Source organism: Cryptotermes secundus, unplaced genomic scaffold (assembly GCF_002891405.2).
Source record: "Cryptotermes secundus unplaced genomic scaffold, Csec_1.0 scaffold1705, whole genome shotgun sequence".
Classification (NCBI taxonomy): Eukaryota; Metazoa; Arthropoda; class Insecta; order Blattodea; family Kalotermitidae; genus Cryptotermes; species Cryptotermes secundus.
The window spans coordinates 834,929-858,777 of record NW_019718639.1 but is presented as its reverse complement, the minus strand read 5'-3'; the positions used below and the strand labels follow the sequence as shown (position 1 = coordinate 858,777).

At 43.5% G+C, this 23,849-nt stretch overlaps 1 protein-coding gene across 4 annotated transcripts in view; it reads left to right on the top strand.

The window, feature by feature from the left end:
* The first annotated feature begins 13,092 nt into the window (after positions 1-13,092).
* The window catches only part of LOC111863896, a 499,114-nt gene continuing 488,357 nt past the window's right edge, over positions 13,093-23,849 (top strand). For all 4 annotated transcript variants that reach the window (XM_023850710.2, XM_023850703.2, XM_023850725.1 and 1 more), the window contains exon 1: positions 13,093-13,274. In XM_023850710.2, the coding sequence (XP_023706478.1) occupies positions 13,221-13,274 (54 nt within the window). In that variant the 5' untranslated portion in view covers positions 13,093-13,220. The remainder of the gene's footprint in view (positions 13,275-23,849) is intronic.

Genomic DNA, 23,849 nt, shown 5'->3' with positions numbered 1-23,849 from the left:
CGTTTCACAATACTGAAGCACGTAACGTTATATCCAATACCTTAAGCAACTTGCTTTTTTATATGTGTTTATGTTTTACTTTAATTAATGCACCGGCAATGAATACACTCTGACCCAGCAATAGTGTAACCCTCTAAGTCCTGTTCTAATATTAAAATAGATCTTAATTTTCGTAACAATTATGTCTTCCGTAAAGTTCTCAGAATAAACAGCGATCATCTCTTTAACATAATTAACTGATTACTGTCTTATGGAGTGTACTTAGTCGCGCCATAGCTCAAGCAGTTAGTCGCTGGCTTCCCACCGCGGCGGCCCGGGTTCGATCTCGGGTCTGGTCAAGTGGGATTTGTGGTGGAGAAAGTGGCGCTGGTGCAGGTTTTCTCCGAGTACTTCGGTTTCCCTTGCCAATCTTCATTCCACCAATTGCTCCACAATCATCCTCACCTATCATCTGGGGCTGGTACAATAGGCCAGAAGTGGCCGCAGTACAAGGGACTTAGTTCCACCCCACTAGCAGTAAAAAAATGGAGTGAAAACCTCGATTCTGTAGATGGAAGCAGTATATTACTCCGAAGCGTCCGTTGGTTTGTGCCAGATTAAACGGAGTCACATTCCAGACGATGATATGGACTTTTTCTCTTTTTTGTTTTTCCTTTCACCCTTCTAGTGTCTCCCTGGCCCTTGTTTCTTTTCTGCCAGCGTTTCCTTCAGTCGCCTCTCTCGGGGTCTGGTAGTGACTTTCAGTTCTAGTGATTTGCAAATGACCTGTGAATGTTGGCAGCCGTGCGAGTTTTCTCACCTGTCGGGCGCGTGTTTCCTGCGCGATGTGACCCGCATAACTTCCCCTTGACGCCCGTATACATTTGATGACCTTATTTACCGCCTCCAACTGCGTTAATTAAACTCAGAGGTCGATGCCTGAACAGCAACAGAATACCGGCTAACAACGAAACAACAAACAAGTTAGGAAGTGTAGGATTTGATTGTCTTACAGAGACGGTTATGAAGAGTATTTTCTTCTGAGATATAACGTCATGTACTTACTTACTCATGGAGCTGAGCCTTTCATCATGAGCCGCCAATTCCACAGTTCTCAAGAACTCCCTAGCATTTTATGTAACCCGAAGGTTCATTACCGTGTTCACAAAAGCCCTCCCAAGACCGAGTTTTTTTTAACATTTTCGTAACAAACTTATTTCTTACGGCGAAGAGTTGTTAGCCACACGCCCCACCACCCATCTGGAGGACCACCCCTTGTCGGTGGTTCGTGACTGCTTATTCAATATATTCACAGCTGACCTCCATATATGGAGGGCGTCTCCTCCATCCGCAACCTGAGGACGCGCCATGTTGTGGTGACAGGGACCCACCTAACGTCATATTGTCCGTTGAAAGTCAACCGACGTTTCGGAGCAACATTTTGCCTCCGTCTTTAGTGTCCAATAAGTCGAACAAGTGGAAAGCGGGATTCTTAGTCTACATGGTGTCTTATATACTCTTAAGTATTACCGAAAACAGAAAGGATTTAAAGACATTGCGTTTCTTACCTCGTGTACGGCTGACCTTGACTACGTTACCTGTGAAATATATTGGATTCTTATCGGTATACAAATGTTTGTCGCTGAAATGTACAGATTTGGGTAAGCCTTTGGGCCCCCAGTGTGTACCGTTATTTTCCACATGAAACCAAGCACGCACTGCTTTTATTTAGCGAAATTATTCAAAATCTTTATGACCATTTTTGAAAAATTCACCATTTTTTTATTATGGGGCCATTTTTTAGGGTCTCTATTTTTGAAGCTGGAATGTTCATATTGTCACGTGTAGGGGGGTACGCGTGACGAAATGACGGGTTCTAGTTAGGTTGATTGGATTTATTAACACCTTGGTTACACACACTCTTTTAATTACACTTTCGCGCCATAGCTCAAGCGGTTAGTCATTGGCTTTCCACCGCGGCGGCCCGGGTTCGATCCCGGGTCTGGTCAAGTGGGATTTGTGGTGGACAAAATGGCACTGGGGCAAGTTTTCTCCGAGTACTTCGCTTGCTCCTGCCAATTTTCATTCCACACTTCATCGGGAATCTACCCCGCAAACTTCCGTCTCGTAGTAGCTGTATTTATTTATTATAGCGTATTTTACAACGCTGCTAGTAGCTAACTCTATGTAGCGTCGAATGATCGGATGATGAAAGAATAATGAGGGGAAAGTTATGTAGACGGGAGCCAGCTTAATCCAGTGTGATGTACTGGCATGACTTTGCTCGGAGGAATTAAGGAAATTCAGGATACAACTGAGTTAGGATAGCTTGTTACCGGACCGAACACTGGACTCGAACCCTCCGAACAATAAGCGATGATTACTGGAAAGCGACGTCTGGTGGTCTAGCCTATACACTATTTTCTCACATTTTAGAAAGTCACTGGAGACATATGAAGACGCCATTTGAAGGATTCACAACAATTTTCTATAGGCCACTCCTTAACAATCATTGTGTTCGCCCTTTCATATGAAATTCACAATGCTTTAACAGTAGTAGCAGCGGATGCGAACCCCAGACATCCAGACTGTTTTACCCTTAATGTGCTTCTCTAATGACCGCCATTTCTCTTCTCTCCCTGTCTTGATTATGATTTTCAGATCTCCATCCCTTCCAACACGATATGGCAGGGTAGTTACCCCTTCCTCCCCCTCCTGGTCATGGATTTCAATTACCGGCATAATTACCGCCCCGCAGCTGCTCATTACCAACTTCAAAAACCGTGCGAAGCGCCCATCGCCGCTTCTTTGTTCCGTGCTCATTTCCATCACGAACCATAAGCGGAGCTGAGACCAAACCATATACTGTACATTAATGGGCAACGGGTATGGCTGGCTTATAGTCCCTTGTACTGCGGCCACTTCTGGCCTATTGTACCAGCCCCAGATGATAGGTGAGGGTGATTGTGGAGCAATTGGTGGAATGAAGATCTGCAGGGGAAACCGAAGTACTCGGATAAAACCTGTCCCAGCGCCACTTTGTCCACCACAAATCCCTCTTGACCAAACCCGGGATCGAACCCGGGCCGCCGCGGTGGGAAGCCAACGACTAATCGCTTGTGTTATGGCGCGGCACTTCCGTAAGGTAAGGTAACGCTGTCCTTGTAACAGGCCGTGGAGGCACATAGGGTTTTGAGCCATCGAAACTCCCACATTCTCTAGAAAAATCGGCTCACAGATGGCGTTGAGATTTTCAGCCTTACGCGCTGGCCGCCCCTTAACCCCAGAAAGATTCCTGGTATTCATTTCTGTTAGAGGCTAAGTTGACCCCAGGACCATAGTGAGGCTGGAAGGTTTAAGTCAATTGAAAGATCCAATGACCTCATTTGTAACGGAACCCGTGACCCTCCGGCTTGTAGCATAGTGCCTCAACCAACTAAACTACCGAGTATGCTTCTCATAGTTTACATGGTTTATTTTCGTAAACAGCATTAACCGGTTCTTTGTAGCGGAGACTTAATATGTTTCCTGTGAGGTACGACCATAATTATTATATATTAAGCATATAAAGGAACTAAATACCAACAAGTATTAGAGTCGTAGAGGAGGCCTCATTTGAAAAAAACTAAATATCTTGGAAGTAACATTAATATTGCCATGGTTCCACACTGGACACCAAATCAAGATTGACTCTACTGGCGAGGACCAGCAGTAATTGACCAGACTGACCAAACTAAGTAACATTAGTATTATTCTCTGCTTGGAAGAATAGCCACGGAAGCTATGCATGTTGGACCCAGTGCTGATGCCTCATGGCAGTTTTCCTGACATCTGCAGCTAGTCTGCAGACAACTACAATTATACCAATTTAATCTTTCACAGCGTTCCACAGAACCTGGTGCATGTCGTGAATCAACAAGTTCTCACNTATGGCGCGGCACTTCCGTAAGGTAAGGTAACGCTGTCCTTGTAACAGGCCGTGGAGGCACATAGGGTTTTGAGCCATCGAAACTCCCACATTCTCTAGAAAAATCGGCTCACAGATGGCGTTGAAATTTTCAGCCTTACGCGCTGGCCGCCCCTTAACCCCAGAAAGATTCCTGGTATTCATTTCTGTTAGAGGCTAAGTTGACCCCAGGACCATAGTGAGGCTGGAAGGTTTAAGTCAATTTAAAGTTCCAATGACCTCATTTGTAACGGAACCCGTGACCCTCCGGCTTGTAGCATAGTGCCTCAACCAACTAAACTACCGAGTATGCTTCTCATAGTTTACATGGTTTATTTTCGTAAACAGTATTAACCGGTTCTTTGTAGCGGAGACTTAATATGTTTCCTGTGAGGTACGACCATAATTATTATATATTAAGCATATAAAGGAACTAAATACCAACAAGTATTAGAGTCGTAGAGGAGGCCTCATTTGAAAAAAACTAAATATCTTGGAAGTAACATTAATATTGCCATGGTTCCACACTGGACACCAAATCAAGATTGACTCTACTGGCGAGGACCAGCAGTAATTGACCAGACTGACCAAACTAAGTAACATTAGTATTATTCTCTGCTTGGAAGAATAGCCACGGAAGCTATGCATGTTGGACCCAGTGCTGATACCTCATGGCAGTTTTCCTGACATCTGCAGCTAGTCTGCAGACAACTACAATTATACCATTTTAATCTTTCACAGCGTTCCACAGAACCTGGTGCATGTCGTGAATCAACAAGTTCTCACCTCGAACACCCACGCTAGTGAGCACAGCTAGGGCCAGGATAAGGTTTAAGTTCGAAATCAACGTACCATGCCGTCGAATTGGTACGTTCCCTGATCCTCCCCCCCCCGGCAGTTTATCTCGGACGATCTAGTCATCAAAGTGCAACGAGGCTAAGGCGCTGCTCTCAATCGAGCCGAGAACCCATGTGACAGAGAGCGCACGAAGATTTCAGCACCTGTAAGGATTGCAGACTTTTTTTTTTGATATTGTACGAGAGGGAAAATAAAATATTTAAAAAAATTTTAGTTAAGCAAGTCCAGACTGGCTTGTTTCTCGGTCTCATATTTCTCCCTACAGTAAGTTTATCCAGATTCCGTATAAATTTATCGTGTTTCCTTGTTTCTGTCAATATCGTAACATCCTTTATTAACTGAAGCTAAATTTTGTAAATGAACTGTGAAATATTTACGTAAAGGCAGATATAAATTCTTTTAACAATTCTCCCAATGCTGGACAGGCAGACAGCGCGGATCATGGCACAGTTGAAATTTAAACGTCACCATTTCCATTTGTATGAATTTTTAGTGTACTTTCGTGCAGATAATATCTGGAGATACTTTCAGGAAGATAAAAATCAATACGATCCATTTATGAAAAGCGAATCGCTATGTAATGTTAATTAACCGCAACATATGTCTCTGTTAAAACACACGTTATTAAATCCGACTTCGGCTAACCGCAGATTAGTCCATGTCGTTTACTGGATGTTATTCCCGTGAAATTGTTACATCGAGCCCTGTCTGAAGTCTGAACATAGAGACGCCAAGTGGACGCGTTCAGGCTAATCGATTGGTGAACGGACATAACTTAATAACAGACACAGCAAGTAACTGAATAATTACTCAATTTAATAAAAAAGTCGCTAAATTATGAACACACAAAAATGACTGGTCCAGAACATGATATTTTGGATCGCTGGTAACAGAACCCGAAGGTTCAACACCGCTAATACCAAAGCCCGCCACTGGATACGATTATGAGCCAGTTCCATCCACTTCCCACCGTCACAACCTGTTTCCCTAGGATCCATCTCGCTAATTAACTAACTCTCTGGTAGCAGAACCCGAAGGTTCAACACCGCTAATACCAGAGCCCGCCGCTGGACACGATCCTGAGCCAGTTCCATCCCCCTCCCATCCTCACAGCCTGTTTCCCTAAGATCCATTTTACTAATTAACTGACTCTCTGTAGCAGAACCCGAAGGTTCAACACCGCTAATACCAGAGCCCGCCGCTGGACACGATCCTGAGCCAGTTCCATCCACCTCCCATCCTCACAGCCTGTTTCCCTAAGATCCATTTTACTAATTAACTGACTCTCTGTAGCAGAACCCGAAGGTTCAACACCGCTAATACCAAAGTCAGCCACTGGACACGACCCTGAGCCAGTTCCATCCGCCTCCCATCCCCAGATCTGCAGAATACGAAAGTATAACTTGCATCAGTCAGTCAAATTTCGAGATATGCCTTCAAAATGTGTATAGGTACACTTTCCCCCATTTACCTTGAACACACCGTAACTACCTACAGCTGTGTGTTGCTTTGCGTCTATTGACGTGTCACGGTGGAGTCAAGGTGTCACGGATTATGAGAACAAACTGTGTCCCACCCCACCGGAAGCTGCCTGTACTGCCAATTGCTCTGCGGGGGCAGCGTCGCTTGTTGCCCACCATCGAGGTCACTTAGCTTCGGAAGCCCTCAAGGGGCACTGGGAAGAAGGTGATTATGAATATATTACAAAATCCTATGAAGAATCTTCATAGAAAATCGTCACATGGAAGAGAAAATGGAACCGGAAGATCATGCTGAAATTCAACTTAATTTAGTGACTGTGAAATAGGAAGCTCAGGATCGTGTCCAGTTCCGGGCTTTCGTATTAGCGATGTTGAACCTTCGGGTTCTGCTACCAGAGAGTTAGTTAATTAGTAAGATAGATCTTAGGGAAACAGGCTGTGAAGGTGGGAGGTGTACTGAACTGGCTCAGGATCGTGTCCAGTGGCGGGGTTTAGTATTAGCGTTGTTGAACCTTCGGGTTCTGCTACCAGAGAGTTAGTTAATTAGTAAGATGGATCTTAGGGAAACAGGCTGTGAAGGTGGGAGGTGTACTGAACTGGCTCAGGATCGTGTCCAGTGGCGGGGTTTAGTATTAGCGTTGTTGAACCTTCGGGTTCTGCTACCAGAGAGTTAGTTAATTAGTAAGATGGATCTTAGGGAAACAGGCTGTGAAGATGGGAGGTGGATGGAGCTGGCTCAGGATCGTGTCCAGTGGCGGGCTTTGGTATTAGCGGTGTTGAACCTTCGGGTTCTGCTACCAGAGAGTTAGTTAATTAGTAAAATGGATCTTAGGGAAACAGGCTGTGAGGATGGGAGGTGGATGGAACTGGCTCAGGTTTTTGTCCAGTGACAGGCTTTGGTAATAGCGGTGTTGAACCTTCTGGTTCTGCTACCAGAGAGTTAGTTAATTAGTAAGATGGATCTTAGGGAAACAGGCTGTGAGGGTGGGAGGTGGATGGAACTGGCTCAGGATCGTGTCCAGTGGCGGGCTTTAGTATTAGCGGTGTTGAACCTTCGGGTTCTGCTACCAGAGAGTTAGTTAATTAGTAAGATGGATCTTAGGGAAACAGGCCGTGAGGATGGGAGGTGGATGGAACTGGCCGAAGATAATGCCCGCTGACGGGGTTTCACATTATCAGTGCTGAATATTCCAGTTCTGCTACCACAGAACCAGTTAGTTGGTCAGTTATATGATTAATTTGTTGGTACTTGTGAATGCGGATGAAACCTGACCTCTGAGTGTAAAACGGTGCCCTGCCACTTTGCAGCTCCCCGCTCCACTACTCACACCCCTTGTCGTCGCACCAGCAACTGCACCAGTTGAGTGATCATAATTGTCATGAGTGCACCGTGAATTTCCATTAGACTAACCCCTTTATTGATTCTTGATTTAATTAAATTTGACGTAAAGGTTAAGATAGCTACCACCCCCACTTGATGTAACTCGACCTGACATTGGGGATGCAGCTGACGTCAGCGCACCCCAACTTTTCCGCACTCTCTGAGGTTCGTGCAGTCTTATCTGCGATTATTTGAACTTGGTTTCACAAGTGATGTCATTGTTGCTGGTGGCTTACGGGATAACGATTTTATCTTTCAAGGGGATTACAGGGTGATTAGAAATAATGATCCTGTTTCCAGCCAATTTAAAATTATCTATAATTCATTGTACAAGCCAAATGGCTGAGAAGTTGATATAACAAGAATCAGCTTTTAGAGGTCTGAAATTGAGGTAGGTAATATTGAATGTTAAGAAAATATTACTTCTCCGAAAGTTAGCTGGTTAGTGCTGTTCAATGAAACATTTACTGTTTTTATGTGAACCATAGGAAACAAAGTCAAAATCAAAGTTATTTTACGACTGGGTGCTTACCGCCAATCAGTTCGTCTTGGCGTCAAGCCCCTTGAGAACCTCGACCAGAGATTTTTTTAACGGAACCAATTTTGTTACAGGAAATAAATTTCTTCTAAATTGTATATAAAGATTCAGTCCGTACCTCACAGGAAACACACTACGTCTCCGTTACAAAGCCTAGCCGGTTAATGCTCTTTATTGTGAGAACCATACGGGACGCACAGATATACATATAAACTCAGTTCGTACCTCACAGGAAACACCACGTCTCCGCTACAAAGACCAACCGGTTAATGCTGTTTAGGGAAACAGTCGCTGTTTATTGTGAGAACTATAAGAAACACACAGATACACTCTGTGGACGGAATGCAGAGTTCTAGCACGTTGAGGCACGAGGTACAGATGATTGCCGTTTTGTTCTGGAGGCTGGAGGCTGAAGGCAAGAGGATTTACGTGACGTTTCCGAGGGATGGAAAATTTTAAGCCTGAACTAAAGTGTGCAGCCTGATAGAAATTCTGGCCGTTAAGACGAACCATTCAGTGGATATATAAATAAGATATCACGTGAGTATGAATGATACTGACTTGTAGGATACCGTCTGCATCTTCAGGATACCCTTCTAAGTTCGTGTCTTTCTACCAGACTACGCGTAATAACACTGCAGAAGATAGAAATCATTCTATATGCGATTTGAAATTCTCACAGTGGTAACAGTTGAGATTTCGACTTTCTGGAATGTGACACCGTGTATTTTCGTAGATAGGTACCAAAATTTCGATTGAATATTAGTTTCTCCATTTTCATTCTAGAAGACTTCTCCCTTAAAGATTGAGGCAGCAAATACCAAACTATAAGGCGTCACATCTGAGGGAAATCTAATTTTAATATTGTAGGGTGTAGAATCGTTGCTATGGAATGCCCGCGAGATCGGTGGATGTACCAGGGCCGTTTCTGGGCAACGGATAGGTAAACACGTTCCCGCAGGAATAAACACGAGCTGTGTTTTCAATTTGGTTCATACCGATATGTTTTGAGCAAAGGAAAAGTTTAGAATTACTGTGTTTTTGGCCTTCTTCCAACTTCTGGTATTATAATAAACTAGAAAGCACAGCAGAGTTTCCCTACGGAAGTCTCTGAAGAGAGGGCTTGAGGGAGTAAAGCTGAAGAATCTCCACTGTTAAAGTCGTTGCCAGGGAACGGCTGTTTAAAACACAGGATGCTGGACAGAGGATTAGCGGGTGCTGTGGTGATTTGTGAATTGTGAAGATTAAGGCTGGCGCTGTAATTACTTGTACATACTAACTGAGTGTAAGTGATCACTAAATCCATTCACCAATACAAACCCCGTCTATAGTCACATACACCTGACAATACGGTGCTCTGAATGTGGACATTTTCCTATCCTCCTTTGTTTTCTTGTGTTTCATGTTACGACGCAGTCAGTATCTTGACTTCATAGCCTGATGAATTGGTAAAGATCTGGAATGAGTCTGTCATAGTCTAATGACCAGGTTACTCTTATATTTGAGCTGAGTACCCGAATGAAACCATGAAAGACTTCGATCAAGTTAGCAGCTGTCCCGGCTGAGAATCGAAGCGAATACTTCCCGAGTAAAAGACTTAGAGAGTTGCCGCTCGATATCCTTGTGCTTGCTTCACGCGTGCGGTATGCCACTAAATCACGGGGACACAGAAGCAAGTACTCGTAAGATAGATGGTGGATATGGTGTACTGGGTTGTCATGTTTTATTTACTTTGGGTATAAATACAATCTATAGAACGATTTAGTCATATGTTTTGCTTCTGCCAGCTATTCACTTCACCAGAAAGCTTTTGACAAGGGCATCGAAGCATCAGTGATACATGGGGCCGGCCAGATTCACGAACGTGTAAACACGTCACATTCTCATGTACAGATTGCAACAGCTCGCCGGAACAGTACAACTTAGTTAATCAACTCCTGCTCATGATTAGAGACCTCTGGAATGTGACGCCGTGCAATTTGATAGTTAATATCGACATTTTGGTCATCTATTTTACCCTGAATATGATGGAAGGAGGTTAAACTCCACGCCTTCCAAATTTTCTATGTTTGTATTATTGGTTATTCTCAGTCGCTGCCTGTGTGTACATTTACAGCGTAGATCAGTAGGACTGTCGTAAATTGAAAGGGATTTGGAAGGGAAAAGTCGTTGCTTGATCGTGGTAGTAGCCTTGAAATTTCTTGGAGGAACTGAGGAAAACCGATATAGACTTTACTCAGGAATGTCTGTGACTCAGCCCAGATTTGATCCAAGCAAGTGCCGAATACGAATGTATAAATGTAGGGCTACGTCAGTTCGTTTGGTATCACGTGTTCTTAACCACGAGGCGGGGTGTTTCTGCATTGGTTTCTTACACTTCTTTCAACATGTTAATGTCACTGGATTTGTAGGTGTAACACGCGAAGTGGCACACAGTCTGCACACAGAACGAGATAATATCCGTGTATAACTTAATATAGCAACAGTAGGCGAAATGTGTTTTCTAGATGGTCCGTGCTGAGATGTTATAACCGGGTGGTTTGGAGCTTAGTGACCGGAGAGTCAGTTCAGTTGAGTTCTGCACGGGAGGCTGTGATGGAGGACCTGAGCACGTGACGCTGAAGAATCTCCAGTGTTAGAAGCCGTTGCCAGAGAATGACTGGTGAAGACACAGTACGCTGGAAACAGAAGTAGTGAGTGCTGAGTAGCGGGGGCGCTGTAATTACTTGTAGTTCCGAGTCGTGTATATAAGTGGTCAGTAAATCCACTCACTAATCCATACCCCGTCAGTAGTTACGCATATCACGTGACAGTAATATCGGATGCCTGCACCGCTTTTTAATCGTGATGTTTTGTCTATATAAGTTTTCACTGTTTCAGTGTATTTCTCCTTGTTAAGGGTAAAATATCCCACTCAGGGCATGGATGTTTTTGTGCGTTTTTCTGTGTTTGTCTACAGGTAGAGGCCTTGCGACGAGCTGATCACCCGCCCAAGGAGTCCTACCGAATGTGTAAGATGTAGAAAAACCGAAGTGAACGGAGTTCATGGAGGTAGGCCTAGGCCCACTGGGGCTGTAGTGCCAAGGAAAAAAAAAAGAGAAAAAGGTAAAATTGTCCCAACGCTTAACTACTCGTAATTAAGCATTGCACCATGAAGACGTATGCGCGAGTGGATGTAAAGGTTCACGTATTCTTGACCTCAGGACTAGTTAGAGGTTTATGATCAGCTTCATGCCCACCTTACCCATTGGATAGGAGATTAGGTGAGCCCCAGAAGTGCTCTGGACGAAGTGGAGAGGAGAAAACTCTTGACCCTACTGGGACTTGAACTCCGAACCCACGGCCGTCCAGCTAGTAGCCGGTTGTTATACCTACTCACTATTCTGTCTCTTTCACTTACAAATTTGAATATTATTTTATTTACACTCCTTGATTTTAAATATTAGGAAGAACCAATAAGCCGAAATATCCTCAGCGTGATTGTTATTGTTGCCAGAGCCTCGCTGGTTACCATGGCAACCCCAGTGTGCTCACTACAGAGGAGCAGGAGACAGCAAGATACTCTCAAAATGCGAATTTGGGTTCTCATATACTTTTGTTCCAATTGTAGCAAAATTGATATACGCCTGTAGATTTCAGTGTAAACTCCCCGGCACAAAATATCGCCCAAATCTATCCAGTTGGGGGGGGGGATGATTGTATGCAAACAAACAAACAAACAGACAGACAGACAGAAGCGACTGGGTGCTTTTCACAAATGTTGGCAGTGAGCCAAATACAAACCTCGGTCTCTTACAGAACGGACACGCGACACTGCTCGTCCCAAATTTAAATTCTCGCCCTTCGTTTCAAGGTGACAGCCCCCTCCCGCCCCCCCAAACCCCACACCGTACATGGTGAATCTTCCTTCTTAATCCTCCGGCCAATAACGTCCCCCTTCCCTGCCTCCTTCGTCACGTGACGCTTTCATCTCATTGTCTGTCAGAGATTTCTTTTTCTTTTCCTTAGAAATGTAGAATGAAGTGACAGGAACACAGGGAGGAAAGGTATGCTGCACACGAAACCTAAGCCACAAAAAGACTAACCGACACAGACCGATGTGGCTGTCAGTCTAGAACCTGTAAGAGGTTCGTGGTGTCCAGACCCGTTCTGGGGCCCACCCAGCCTCCTATCCATAAGAACTGGAGTCCCTTCCTCCGGAAGTAAAAGCGGCCGGGGAGTGAAGCTGACCACACACCTCCAACTAGCGCAGAGGTCAAGAATACGCGTATCTGTACCTCCATCCCCCATACACCTTCATGGCGTAGTGACAACTTTACCTTTGAAAGATCTGCGGTGCTCGAGCGGGCGAGTGTTAATATTATAGTCTCCTGGGACATGACGCCGTGTGGTTTGGTACATTGGTACAAAAGTTTCGGAGTAATCCCATGTCCCCATCTTCAGGAGATGGGTAATGAGATTCAAGGTGTTGACAGCTGAGTCATCAGGGATATGACTTGTAATGACTAGGTTTATATCGACGTTTCAGAGGACCCTGCTGCCTCCATCTTAATGATACACTCTTCTGGGACGTGACGCCGTGTAGTTTGATACATAAATAACCAAGGTTACGAAGGAAATTACTGCTTCTCTCGTCAGGATGTGGGTAATGAGGTTAGAGTGTCTCATGACAGAGTCTTAAGTTATGATTTCAGATATAAATGGGCACAAACCTTTCGATGGTACGTGCTGCCTCCGTGTTCAGAGTAGGAGAGTGTAAACATCGCCTTGAACGCGAATCCTGGGCGAAACCGGAGCACGAAGTACGGATACTGATAACCAGATGGCAGCAGTATCGAAGTAGCGAGAAACGTGGGGAGCTGAAATGCATGTTGGAGGGAAACCCGACTCAGTCTTGTGCGTGCGTTGAATGAGGCTGCTGTGTGTTTGGCACCTCGCAAACCGAAGTTGTGTTGTTGCGTGTGTTAAATTATCTTTGTGTGTATGAATATAGTTGTGTGCGTCATGTTCTAAATAGTGTTTTTTTAAACCTTCAGCATGGATAATAATACTGTCATCGAGGGAACAGTAAAATTTCGTGATGGGAAAAAGGTTAGTTATTGAAAATTGTTTAATATCATAACGCTGTTTTTAGAACGTGGCCCCCGTCTTTACTGTGCAGCAGAACAAAATACAAGCGGTGCCCGTGTATATTTATAACTTGACATTAGTGGACCTGATTGAAGTTTTTGGCTTGATGGGAGGGTATATACGGTATGGCTGGATTCCAAAACGAACATTGTTGTCTCTGTTACATTGTGATGTAGTTTGAAAGGTTCCCCATGTTTTGATGACACGATATGCTAATGGATTGGAGTGGTGATGTTAAATTAACATTGCTGTCAGTTGATCCATCAGATTCACAATTAACGCTTGCCAACCTGTCTTTACAAATGAATAGAACATTTCTCATACCATTGATTGATACTGACCAATGTAACAAGACGGATTCAAACCCGGTAACGACTAATTAACTGATGACTGACTATCCCCCGTGATAGAGGGTGTTAAATAACAGTAGTTGTTCAAATGACGTAGAAGAGCTCGGTTCGATACTCGACAAGGACACTGACTATCTGAGTTTTTCCGTGGTCCCTCTAGGTAAATGTAAGAAATATACCGTGACCAATTCGACGTTCCTTTGTAGCCCCAATAAACTACGTTATATAGTATAGCTACCGGCAGCGTCGTTAAATAAGGCACAGTAAAATTAATGTTGAGATTCTGTATAGTTACGGAGCCCAATTGCTCGTAACCATGATCATAATAATATATATTTTACCAATTTTTGAGACAGCCTATTTTTAACATCCATTTTAATATTATCCTTCCGTCTATTATTTGGTCTGATATACTTAGTGTAATGTTAGCAATAAACGTGCTCTGCTATGCCTTCTGTTGTTTTCTCTCGTGTCATTTATCTGAATGTTACCACCTTACAAAATTACGGTAGAGTTACGATGAAATTATGAAAGTTCTTGTTACTTAATTTTCCCTGTTACCCGCTTTGGCAAGTAATCAAAGTTCGACAATATTCAATGCATTTTATTGAAAATACTTCAGTAAGTAAAGTGAGGACCTAATGAGCGCGTTCGCTCGAATTTAGTGAGGGACCAATTAGAAATATAGTACTACACGTACTGAAAGTAATTTAGTTAGATTTGATTCATTTATTAGCTTGCTTCAACATAGCAGTTGTCTGTTACAGGCAGGTACTAAAATGCGTTATAAATACGAAATACATAAATAAAATAAATAAGCGGAAAAGTAAATTAACAATGATTACACAAAGAAAGATATCCCCCAGGTTAACTGTATTCTTACAAAAAAAAACGGAAAATGTACATCTTCAGGTACATGGACTGACGAACTGGCAGGACGCTACACAGTTGCTTAGAGTACAAATGGGAAACCACATAATTAATCATCATCATCATATAACACAGTTTGTTCAGTTTCGTTTGGGTCCCATTTGACTAAAAAACTAAAATTTGTTTTTATTAATTTCATAATTTATCAGCTTGTTGTTATTAGTATTGCCGTAGTGGCTTGCAACCGAACCAGCTTAGCGTCAGTTCCGTAGCCAACGACTCAGACACCCCGGCTCGGAGTAGCGAGAGAAACGGGAGATCCGCAGTCAAATGTGCCACTTTACTGACGTGCCTAGTTGTAACGGGCACTGTCTCCGTATAACGGTTATGCCCGAAGGCCAACTACGCGGGCTGATATGTGACAATATGAACGTAAATGCAAAGGTCAGTAATGTATTTAACGACGGTTTTCGTACCTGGGGCTATGTAGTGTTGAAGAGTAGGCCTGTAAGTGAATACTGACTAAAAAAGGACATAAAGGTAGTGGTTGTGGCATACGTAGACTTACTACCGCGGAGTTTGCTGAGGGGTTAAAGAAGGCTACGAAAATCCTCTGTTATGACAGTCGGTGTCGCTGTCGAGATTCGAACCAAGCACCTGCCAAATACAAGTCAGAAGTGTTAACCGTTTGAGAGAACTTGCCCAGCTAATAAGGCGTCTTTACATATGGCATAGTTTAAAAGTTTTAAGTTAAAGGTAAATTTATCCCGGAGCTTATTAATTAAGCTTCACGCAGTAAATAAAGGTGAATTGAGAGCTCTCACTCCCCCGGCCATTTTATCCCGAGGGTGGGGGGGAGCTCTCGCTACTTTTTGTATGTGATTCGTGTTGAATGGGTAAGGTTCACAGGCGAATTTAGAAATATGTGCCGTGTGCATTGATTTCAGTTTCTTGCCCCCGAACAACCAGTGAAATTAAAGTATGTAACATGAACCCCCCCCCCCCCGCTTCCAAATGTCTCGACTACGAAAGCAAATGTCAAACTACGGGTGAAACTGTTAAAACGCTTTAACGCCCATTAGTTGCTATAGAGTAAACCATCGCTAATCCGGTTACAGTTAATCCACATGTCGGTTAAACCGGATCGAAGATTGAAAAATTCTGTTCACAGTTGAGTACATACTTTAAAAAGGCACATCGCATTTAGGAGCAAGAGGACTTTCAGACTGTGTTGAGGGCATCTGGAGAGAGTGAAACCACGCAAGAAAATATCCCAAGATTGGCTTCAGCTGGATGAAGGAGACCCGGGATTTCAGCTTCAGACAGAGGAAGAAATTGCTGAAGTGATATTTTTTTATTATTTATTTTCATTAGAACAACCTCTATTGTATAGGTTATTGGTGGGAAAGCCAGAAGGATAGAGACCACAGGGGAGACCAAGGCGTAGGTGGGTGGACAATATTAGAATGGACCTTAGAGAGATAGGATGGCATGGTATGGATTGGATAGATCTGGATCAGGATAGGGACCAGTGGAGGGATCTTGTGAACACGGTAATGAAACTTCGGGTTCCATAAAATGCTGGGAAATTCTTGAGTAGCTGCAGAATTGGCGGCTCCTCCAGAAGGGCTCACTCCATGAGTGAGTAAGTAAGTAAGTAAGTAAGTAAGTAAGGAAGTAAGAACAACCTCTATTATTAAATTTTCCAACTGTTTATTTTTTTATTTTTTTCCCCTCATTTTACGGCTCTGTCTTCAATAATCCGGATGAGCACCCCCTCAATTAAACCGGCTTAGCGAGGGTTACCTTTGCATACCATCGGCTTTACTGCGCAGTGACACCTTATTTTGCCTACAGAGTGTTCTTCTGCATTGCATATGGTTCTCAGAATGGAGTATATGTAGTAACCGGTGACCCACGTCGCCTTAAAAGCCTACCGCTCCATCAGTGCTGCCAACCGTTGAAACTCACATGCCAAAATAAAACCCAAAGCCTAACTTTAGAAGGTTATTAGATGATTATTTTTAAAAACAAACTCAGAAGTTGGAATTACTGATTTCGAATGTTATGCATCATCGCCAGAACTCCTTAAAGTCAAAAGGTTAGCATTGTGGACCTGTTGAAGACAAATTCAATGGTTAGGCTTTGGAATTTACTTTTTTTACAAATAAACTTGTAAGGTTGGCAGCACTAACTATGGACCAACATGGCTATAAATTTTAAGACTACTTGGATCAACCCCAAACATGCAACAACCGTCAGAGTAAATAGCGATTATTTCCCTAAACATCAATCAATCCATTTTTTTTTTGTAGTAGGGGAAATAGTGTGTTTTCTGTGATGTCAGACTACATGGAGTTGTATCACAGAAGACAGTACTGTTCACGTATTGAACATTTTGTAAACACAGTACAAGCATTAGAAATATTATTAAAAATTATTTTATATTAACGTGTTTCGTGTTGAAATGCAGGGGATACGCGGTAGCGTAGTGGTTAAGGTACTATGCTACAAGTCGGAAGGTCGCGGGTTCAAGTCCCGATGAGGTCATTGGATTTTTTTCAATAGACCTAATCCTTCCGGCCGCACTAGGCCCTGGGGTTTACTCAGCCTCTAACAGAAATGAGTACCAGGAATTAAATGATTTTCCTGGGGAGAAACCTACCCCCTCTATACTGAATAACTGAATAACTGAATAACTGAACGCTGGTTCCTCATTCACGGATTTTTCTACCCTGAGGATGAAGGCGATACATTCCTCCGAAACGTCGGTTCACACAAAATCTACACTGCCCCACATCCCAGAAGACGGCATTCTTCATAGTCACCGCCGTGAAATAGCTCAGTACATGTTCTCTGTTTGTGCTCTGCCATACCTGTGTTGTTGGAAATAATTTCATATAACGGCATCCTCCTGTGTAATTGAACTGTGTGCCTTGGCGCAGAAATGAGCTAAGTACACGTTATGAATAATTGAGCACCCCATATTTATCATCAGCAAAAGCAACCCTGTACGGTCTGGAGGGGTAAAGGCTTTGTAATTATATTACAGTGACGTTATTTTAAAGCCTGCTTACTGACCTGTCGTCCGGGTACAGCATGGTCACAAAAACTTTAACACAGAATTTTAGAACTCGGTAGGACATGTTCTCTGAGATGCGTGAAAATGAGAGGCCTAATTATAAACGGGCCAATGTGACTGAAATGGAAGTCAGCACATAACGTTCAGCCAATCGGAGCACTCGCTTTCCAACCTGTGTTCCTGAGGCGAAGCTGCTGCAAATCTCAAGGCCATAGCTCATGTCTCACCGAACCTAATGTTTTCGACCAGCGGTTAAGGAGACTCTGAGGAAGAGGTTGTTAGTGACGCTACTTACTCATGGAGCTGAGCCTTTGTGGAGGAGCCGCCAATTCTGCAGCTACTTAAGGATTTTCCAGTATTTTATGGAACCCGAAGGTTCATCGCCGTGTTCACAAGAGCCCTCCACTGGACTCTATCCCGAGCCAGATCAATCTAATCCATCCCATCCCATCCTATCTCTAAGCTACATTTTAACATTGTCCACCCACCTACGCCTTGGTCTTCCCAGTGGTCTTTTACCTTCTGGCTTTCCCACCAATATCCTATACGCATTCCTCGTCTCCCCCATTCGTTCTACATGCCCTGCCCACCTCATCCTCCTTGACTTAATCATTCTAATTATACTTGGAGAAGATTACAAGTTATGAAGCTCCTCATTGTGCAGTTTTCTCCAACCTCCCGTCTAAATGACGCTACACATATTTAAAATTTTGTAAAGAAACCTAGGAGCTGAAAATAAAAGAATGGCCTCCGGAGTCAGCGGACATAAAACTGTTCAGCGTCTTTTAGGAAATGTTCAGGAACACGTGGGTGTCTGTTGTCTCTATACGTGCGAATCATTCGAAGTTCAAATGTTGCGTCATGTATTAAAAGATAAAGGTATCCCTGTAACAGGCCGTGAAAGGCCGTAGGGTTGTGAAACGTCGAGGCTCCCACATTTTCTAGACAATCAGCTCACAGATGGTGAGATCAGCCTCACGTTCTGGCCGCCCTTTACACTCAGGAACATTCGTGGTACTCATTTCTGAGTCGACCCCAAGGCCGTAATGCGACTGGAAGGATTAGGTCATTAGGAAATATCCTGTGACCTCATCGGGACTCGAACTCGCGACCTTCTGTATTATGGCACAGTGCTTTAACCAACTATGCCACCACGTGCCCCCGTTATGTATTACTCGAGGTTGATTATTGTTGTGACGCGTGCGGAGTGAGGAGCTGTTCTCAAGTCCAAAGCTCTGACCCAGAAGTCTGTACTTTTCCCTTTATGTTCAGAACCTTTCATTTCGGTAGGCGGCGGGTTTGTTTGCTGCGCCTTTGAAGTTCAATATTAGCAATGAGAAGCATGTGAATTAACACTAAAATGGCTCTGCATGTTGCTGCCAGAGTGTATTCATGTGTTCAATATGATAAACTGTAACAAACAGACAAACAAACATAATTTCCTTACACTTATAAGCGGATTGTCTCTTTTAATAGACATTTATTACGCATTTTGTAATGGGAAATATGAAGTTTTAATAATATTTAGATGAGTTTTATGATTTAAAACGATCAAATGAAATTTCAAAACTGTAGAAGCCGCCCATAAGAAGAACGAGCCTGTGGTCTTGTCTCTGCAGAAAGAAAGAAGCGCCAGAAAAGTTGCCTCAGAGTTAAACCCAGGAATGAATTTACAGCCCTCAAACCGAAGCGAATAATAGGACAGTTTCCTTCCTCAGCGAGCTCCAAGTTTTTTCAAATTGAACCACTTTATTGTAACATAAACCATGTGACATATAAATACAGTCACATTCGGTAAAATATTTATCATGCTTTTTTAGTTGTTATACAAGAATGTTGTCTGTCGTGTTACATAAACATGAGCTTAGTTAAGTCTCTGGTAACAGAACCGAAGGTTGATCGCCGCTAATACCAAAGCCCGCCACTGGACACGATCCTGAGCCAGTTCCATCCGCCTCTCATCCTCAGCCTGTTTCCCTGAGATCCATCTTAGTAACTGACTGACTGACTGTGGTAGCAGAACCTCAAGGTTCAGCACCGCTAATACCAAACCCCGCCACTGGACACGATCCTGAGCCAGTTCCATCCACCTCCCATCCTCACAGCCTGTTTCCCTGGGATCCATCTTACTAACTGACTGACTGACTGTGGTAGCAGAACCTGAAGGTTCAGCACCGCTAATACCAAACCCCGCCACTGGACACGATCCTGAGCCAGTTCCATCCACCTCCCATCCTCACAGCCTGTTTCCCTGGGATCCATCTTATTAACTGACTCTCTGGTAGCAGAACCCGAAGGTTCAGCACCGTTAATACGAAAGCCCGCAATTGGACACAATCATGAGCCAGTTTCATCCGCCTCTCATCCTCAGCCTGTTTCCCTGAGATCCATCTTAGTAACTGACTGACTGACTGTGGTAGCAGAACCTCAAGGTTCAGCACCGCTAATACCGAACCCCGCCACTGGACACGATCCTGAGCCAGTTCCATCCACCTCGCATCCTCACAGCCTGTTTCCCTGGGATCCATCTTATTAACTGACTCTCTGGTAGCAGAACCCGAAGGTTCAGCACCGTTAATACGAAAGCCCGCAATTGGACACAATCATGAGCCAGTTCCATCCGCCTCTCATCCTCAGCCTGTTTCCCTGAGATCCATCTTACTAACTGACTGACTGACTCTGGTAGCAGAACCTCAAGGTTCAGCACCGCTAATACCGAACCCCGCCACTGGACACGATCCTGAGCCAGTTCCATCCGCCTCTCATCCTCAGCCTGTTTCCCTGAGATCCATCTTACTAACTGACTGACTGACTCTGGTAGCAGAACCTGAAGGTTCAGCACCGTTAATACGAAAGCCCGCAATTGGACACAATCATGAGCCAGTTTCATCCACTTCCTTTCCTGAGAGCCCTTTCCCCTAAGATCTATATTAATCTTATCTTCTCATGTTCCTTCCGTTTTTAGACATGGGAATTTCATGAGATGTTTTCTGACCACGTTTCAGCATCCACTGCTGCCTTTGCTTATGCTGTCCACAGGCCCATGCTACAGTAACCTTCTAGATTTTATTGCCCAAAGAATACAGTACAGTGTGGCGTGCACGAGTCACAGAGTCACTGGTTATGTAATGTCCCAAGTTGGTTTCCCCATCGATTTTATGTGCACGGATGTGTTACTGAAGCCGGTCACGGTAGCCGAGCGGTCTAAGGCATGTACAGTCTTCACTCGCTTGGAAACCGGGATCGTGGGTTCGAATCCCACTCAGGGCATGGATGTTTAGTTTGTGTGTGTGCGTTTTTCTGTGTTTGTGTACAGGTAGAGGCCTTGCGACGAGCTGATCACCCGCCCAAGGAGTCCTATCGAATGTGTAAGATCTAGAAAAACCGAAGTGAACGGAGAAGTTCATGGAGGTAGGCCTAGGCCCACTGGGGCTGTAGTGCCAAGGGAAAAAAATGTGTTACTGATACGATAATAGGGACAAAGATGAAGCTATCCCTGTAACTGGGCAGTGAGGCCCACAGGGTTGTGAGACGTCAAGGATCCCAAATTTTCTAGACAATCGGGCTCACAACTGGCGTTGAACTTGTCAGCCTTACGCGCCTTCCGCCCTTTGCCCCAGGAAGATTCCTGGTACTCATTTCTGTTAGAGGCTGAATCAGCCCCAGGGCCATAGTGATGCTGGAAGGATTACGTCAATTGAAAAATCCAGTGACCTCATCGGCAATTGATCCCGCGACCTCCTCGATTATAGCACAGTGCCTCAACCAACTACGCTACTTCGTGCCCCCAGATGGCAACAGTGAACATGTTCAAATATTATTCCAGGAATTTGGTATTCTGAACCGTTTTGAGTGCCTTGCATTGACTCTTACTTGTCGCCATTGGTGTTGCGATGAATACGTGTGGGTTATGAATAGTGGGGATGTAAACAGAGCGCCTGTGAAATGCGGACACTCGCTCCCGAATTGTGTGTGGCGGCGAGCAGTTGTTTTTAATTTCACAGAATTTGGACGGGAATGGACAGCTGGGATGACGTAGCACAGTGCTCATAATTGTGGCAACAACAGCAGCCGGTACCGAGCATATGTATTGCATTGATCTCTCCCCCCTTCCGCCATTGCCTGGTACCCTTCTAATGACTGCTGTCCTCCCTTGAGGGGTAGGTACAGTCGTTTTCTATAAATACTCAAAACTTGCCGCTAACTTTAGCTGGCTTCTTGAGTGGTTTACTCTTTGACCCTGAAATAACGGCGGTGTATTCTTTCGAAACGTCAGACTCTATCGGAATTACACAATATGAGGTCCTTTGTTCGTCTGTACGGCCTGTAGGATGTGTTTGAACACACGCTGGTGACCATAAAGACGATAATTACTGTGAGGTGACGCCATGAGTTTTGTAGATGTTTCGCAGGTAAATACTGCCTCTTTATTCCGAGTTCAAAGATATACTAAGCAAGAGATGTGCAGAGATGAAACATAAGTATGATGGAAGTAGTACGTTCCTCCGAAACGTCGGTGAGATACTGGACTAGACGCCCTCGCATTCTAGAAGGCAGTACTTTTATTCACCTATAGCTTCGTCATTATCGAAGCAAAAAACATGTCGAAAGCATCATTCGTTTCTAGAATGACTTCGCCGTCGTATTCCATCCAGTCTGCTATGTGATACTTGAAATAACAAAAAGTATTCATTCGTAAAATATTCTGAGTCCATCGCCATGACCAAAAAAGCTTCCGACTGGGCTGTATATGGATATCATATATCACATTTTGACGCACTTCGACCGAGGTAGTTCTGTTACTGGTAAAACTTTTCCCACCGCGGCGGCCCGGGTTCAAACCCGGGTCTGGTCAAGTGGGATTTGTGGTGGACAAAGTGGCACTGGGGAAGATTTTCTTCGGGTACTTCGGTTACCCCTGCCAATCTTCATTCCACCAAATTCTCCATCATCATAATCACCCGGGGCAGGTACAATAGGCCAATAAGTGGCCGCCGTGCCGAGTGGACCCAAGTGGATTCCACCCCCCACTAAGCGAATTAATTAATTACTGGTAACACTTCAGACTTTTACTCGGCTGGATTCTAAACAGAACCAACGGAAAACTGATTACAGATTTTACTGATTTTCTCGAGACTCTTCAGCAACCCACAAGTACGAGAGATTTTCTTTTCTGGTCATGTATATAATTTCGTAAGTAAGTAACGACAGCGTAGATAAGAGGAATGGCAAGTTCATGCCCGAACTGCAAAAGTAAAGACAATTTTTATTTGAATGTTCGTGCTGAATTGTATATCCAGTGACCTTTATGCGTATAAAAGTTTATTGACCCCGTCCGGTGTGGTTGATAATTATTGTGTTTTTAACCTTTCAGTGTTTACATGTCCGGTCGGAGCGACCATCTTCAGGACATTAACAATACACACAGACACTACTATTACAATGTCATAAATATAAATTATCCTTTAATAATTACAATTGGTTCTAGATTTTAACAATTTTTTTAAACCATACTTTGTAAATAGACTAATTATAATAATTTATAAATGTTTTAACAAATTCATGAACATCGTAGTAATTTTTAAAGGATAATATTTTATATTTATGACATTGTAATTGTAGTGTCTTTATGCATTGATAATGATCAGGGCCCGGATTTTGATGACCTGAAAATATTTAAATAATGACCTATAAAATGACCTAAAGGAGAAAAGAAAGAACACTTCGCTTCCATGTTATTCACATTTCAGAAAACATATGAAGAAAAATTCCCTAAAATGGCCAAAAATGACAAGAAATACCATTAAAAGTCCAAAAATTTGCCAAAAAAATACCCCCAAATGAAAAAATGACCTTAAACCTAAAAATGTCAAAAAACGACAAAAAAATGTCCTAAAAAATTTACATTCCTGTAACCAGCAGCTCATATCTGAGTATTTAAGAGCATCGCATAGGATACAAGGGAAAAAAGATGACATGTCAAAATCCAGGCCCTGATAATGACCACTGACATTATAGGAGTAGTTTGCATATGTATTGATAATTTCCTGAAGATGGTCGCTCCAACCGAAACATGTAACGGATGAAAGATTAAAAACACAACAATTATCAATCACACTGGACGGCGTCAATACTAGTTTATACTGTTACTCGTGTGACGAACCAGAATGAACCAAGTTACCTTCATACGCTTTCACGTCATGTCTTGAAACTCAAAATTATTTGTATATTTAA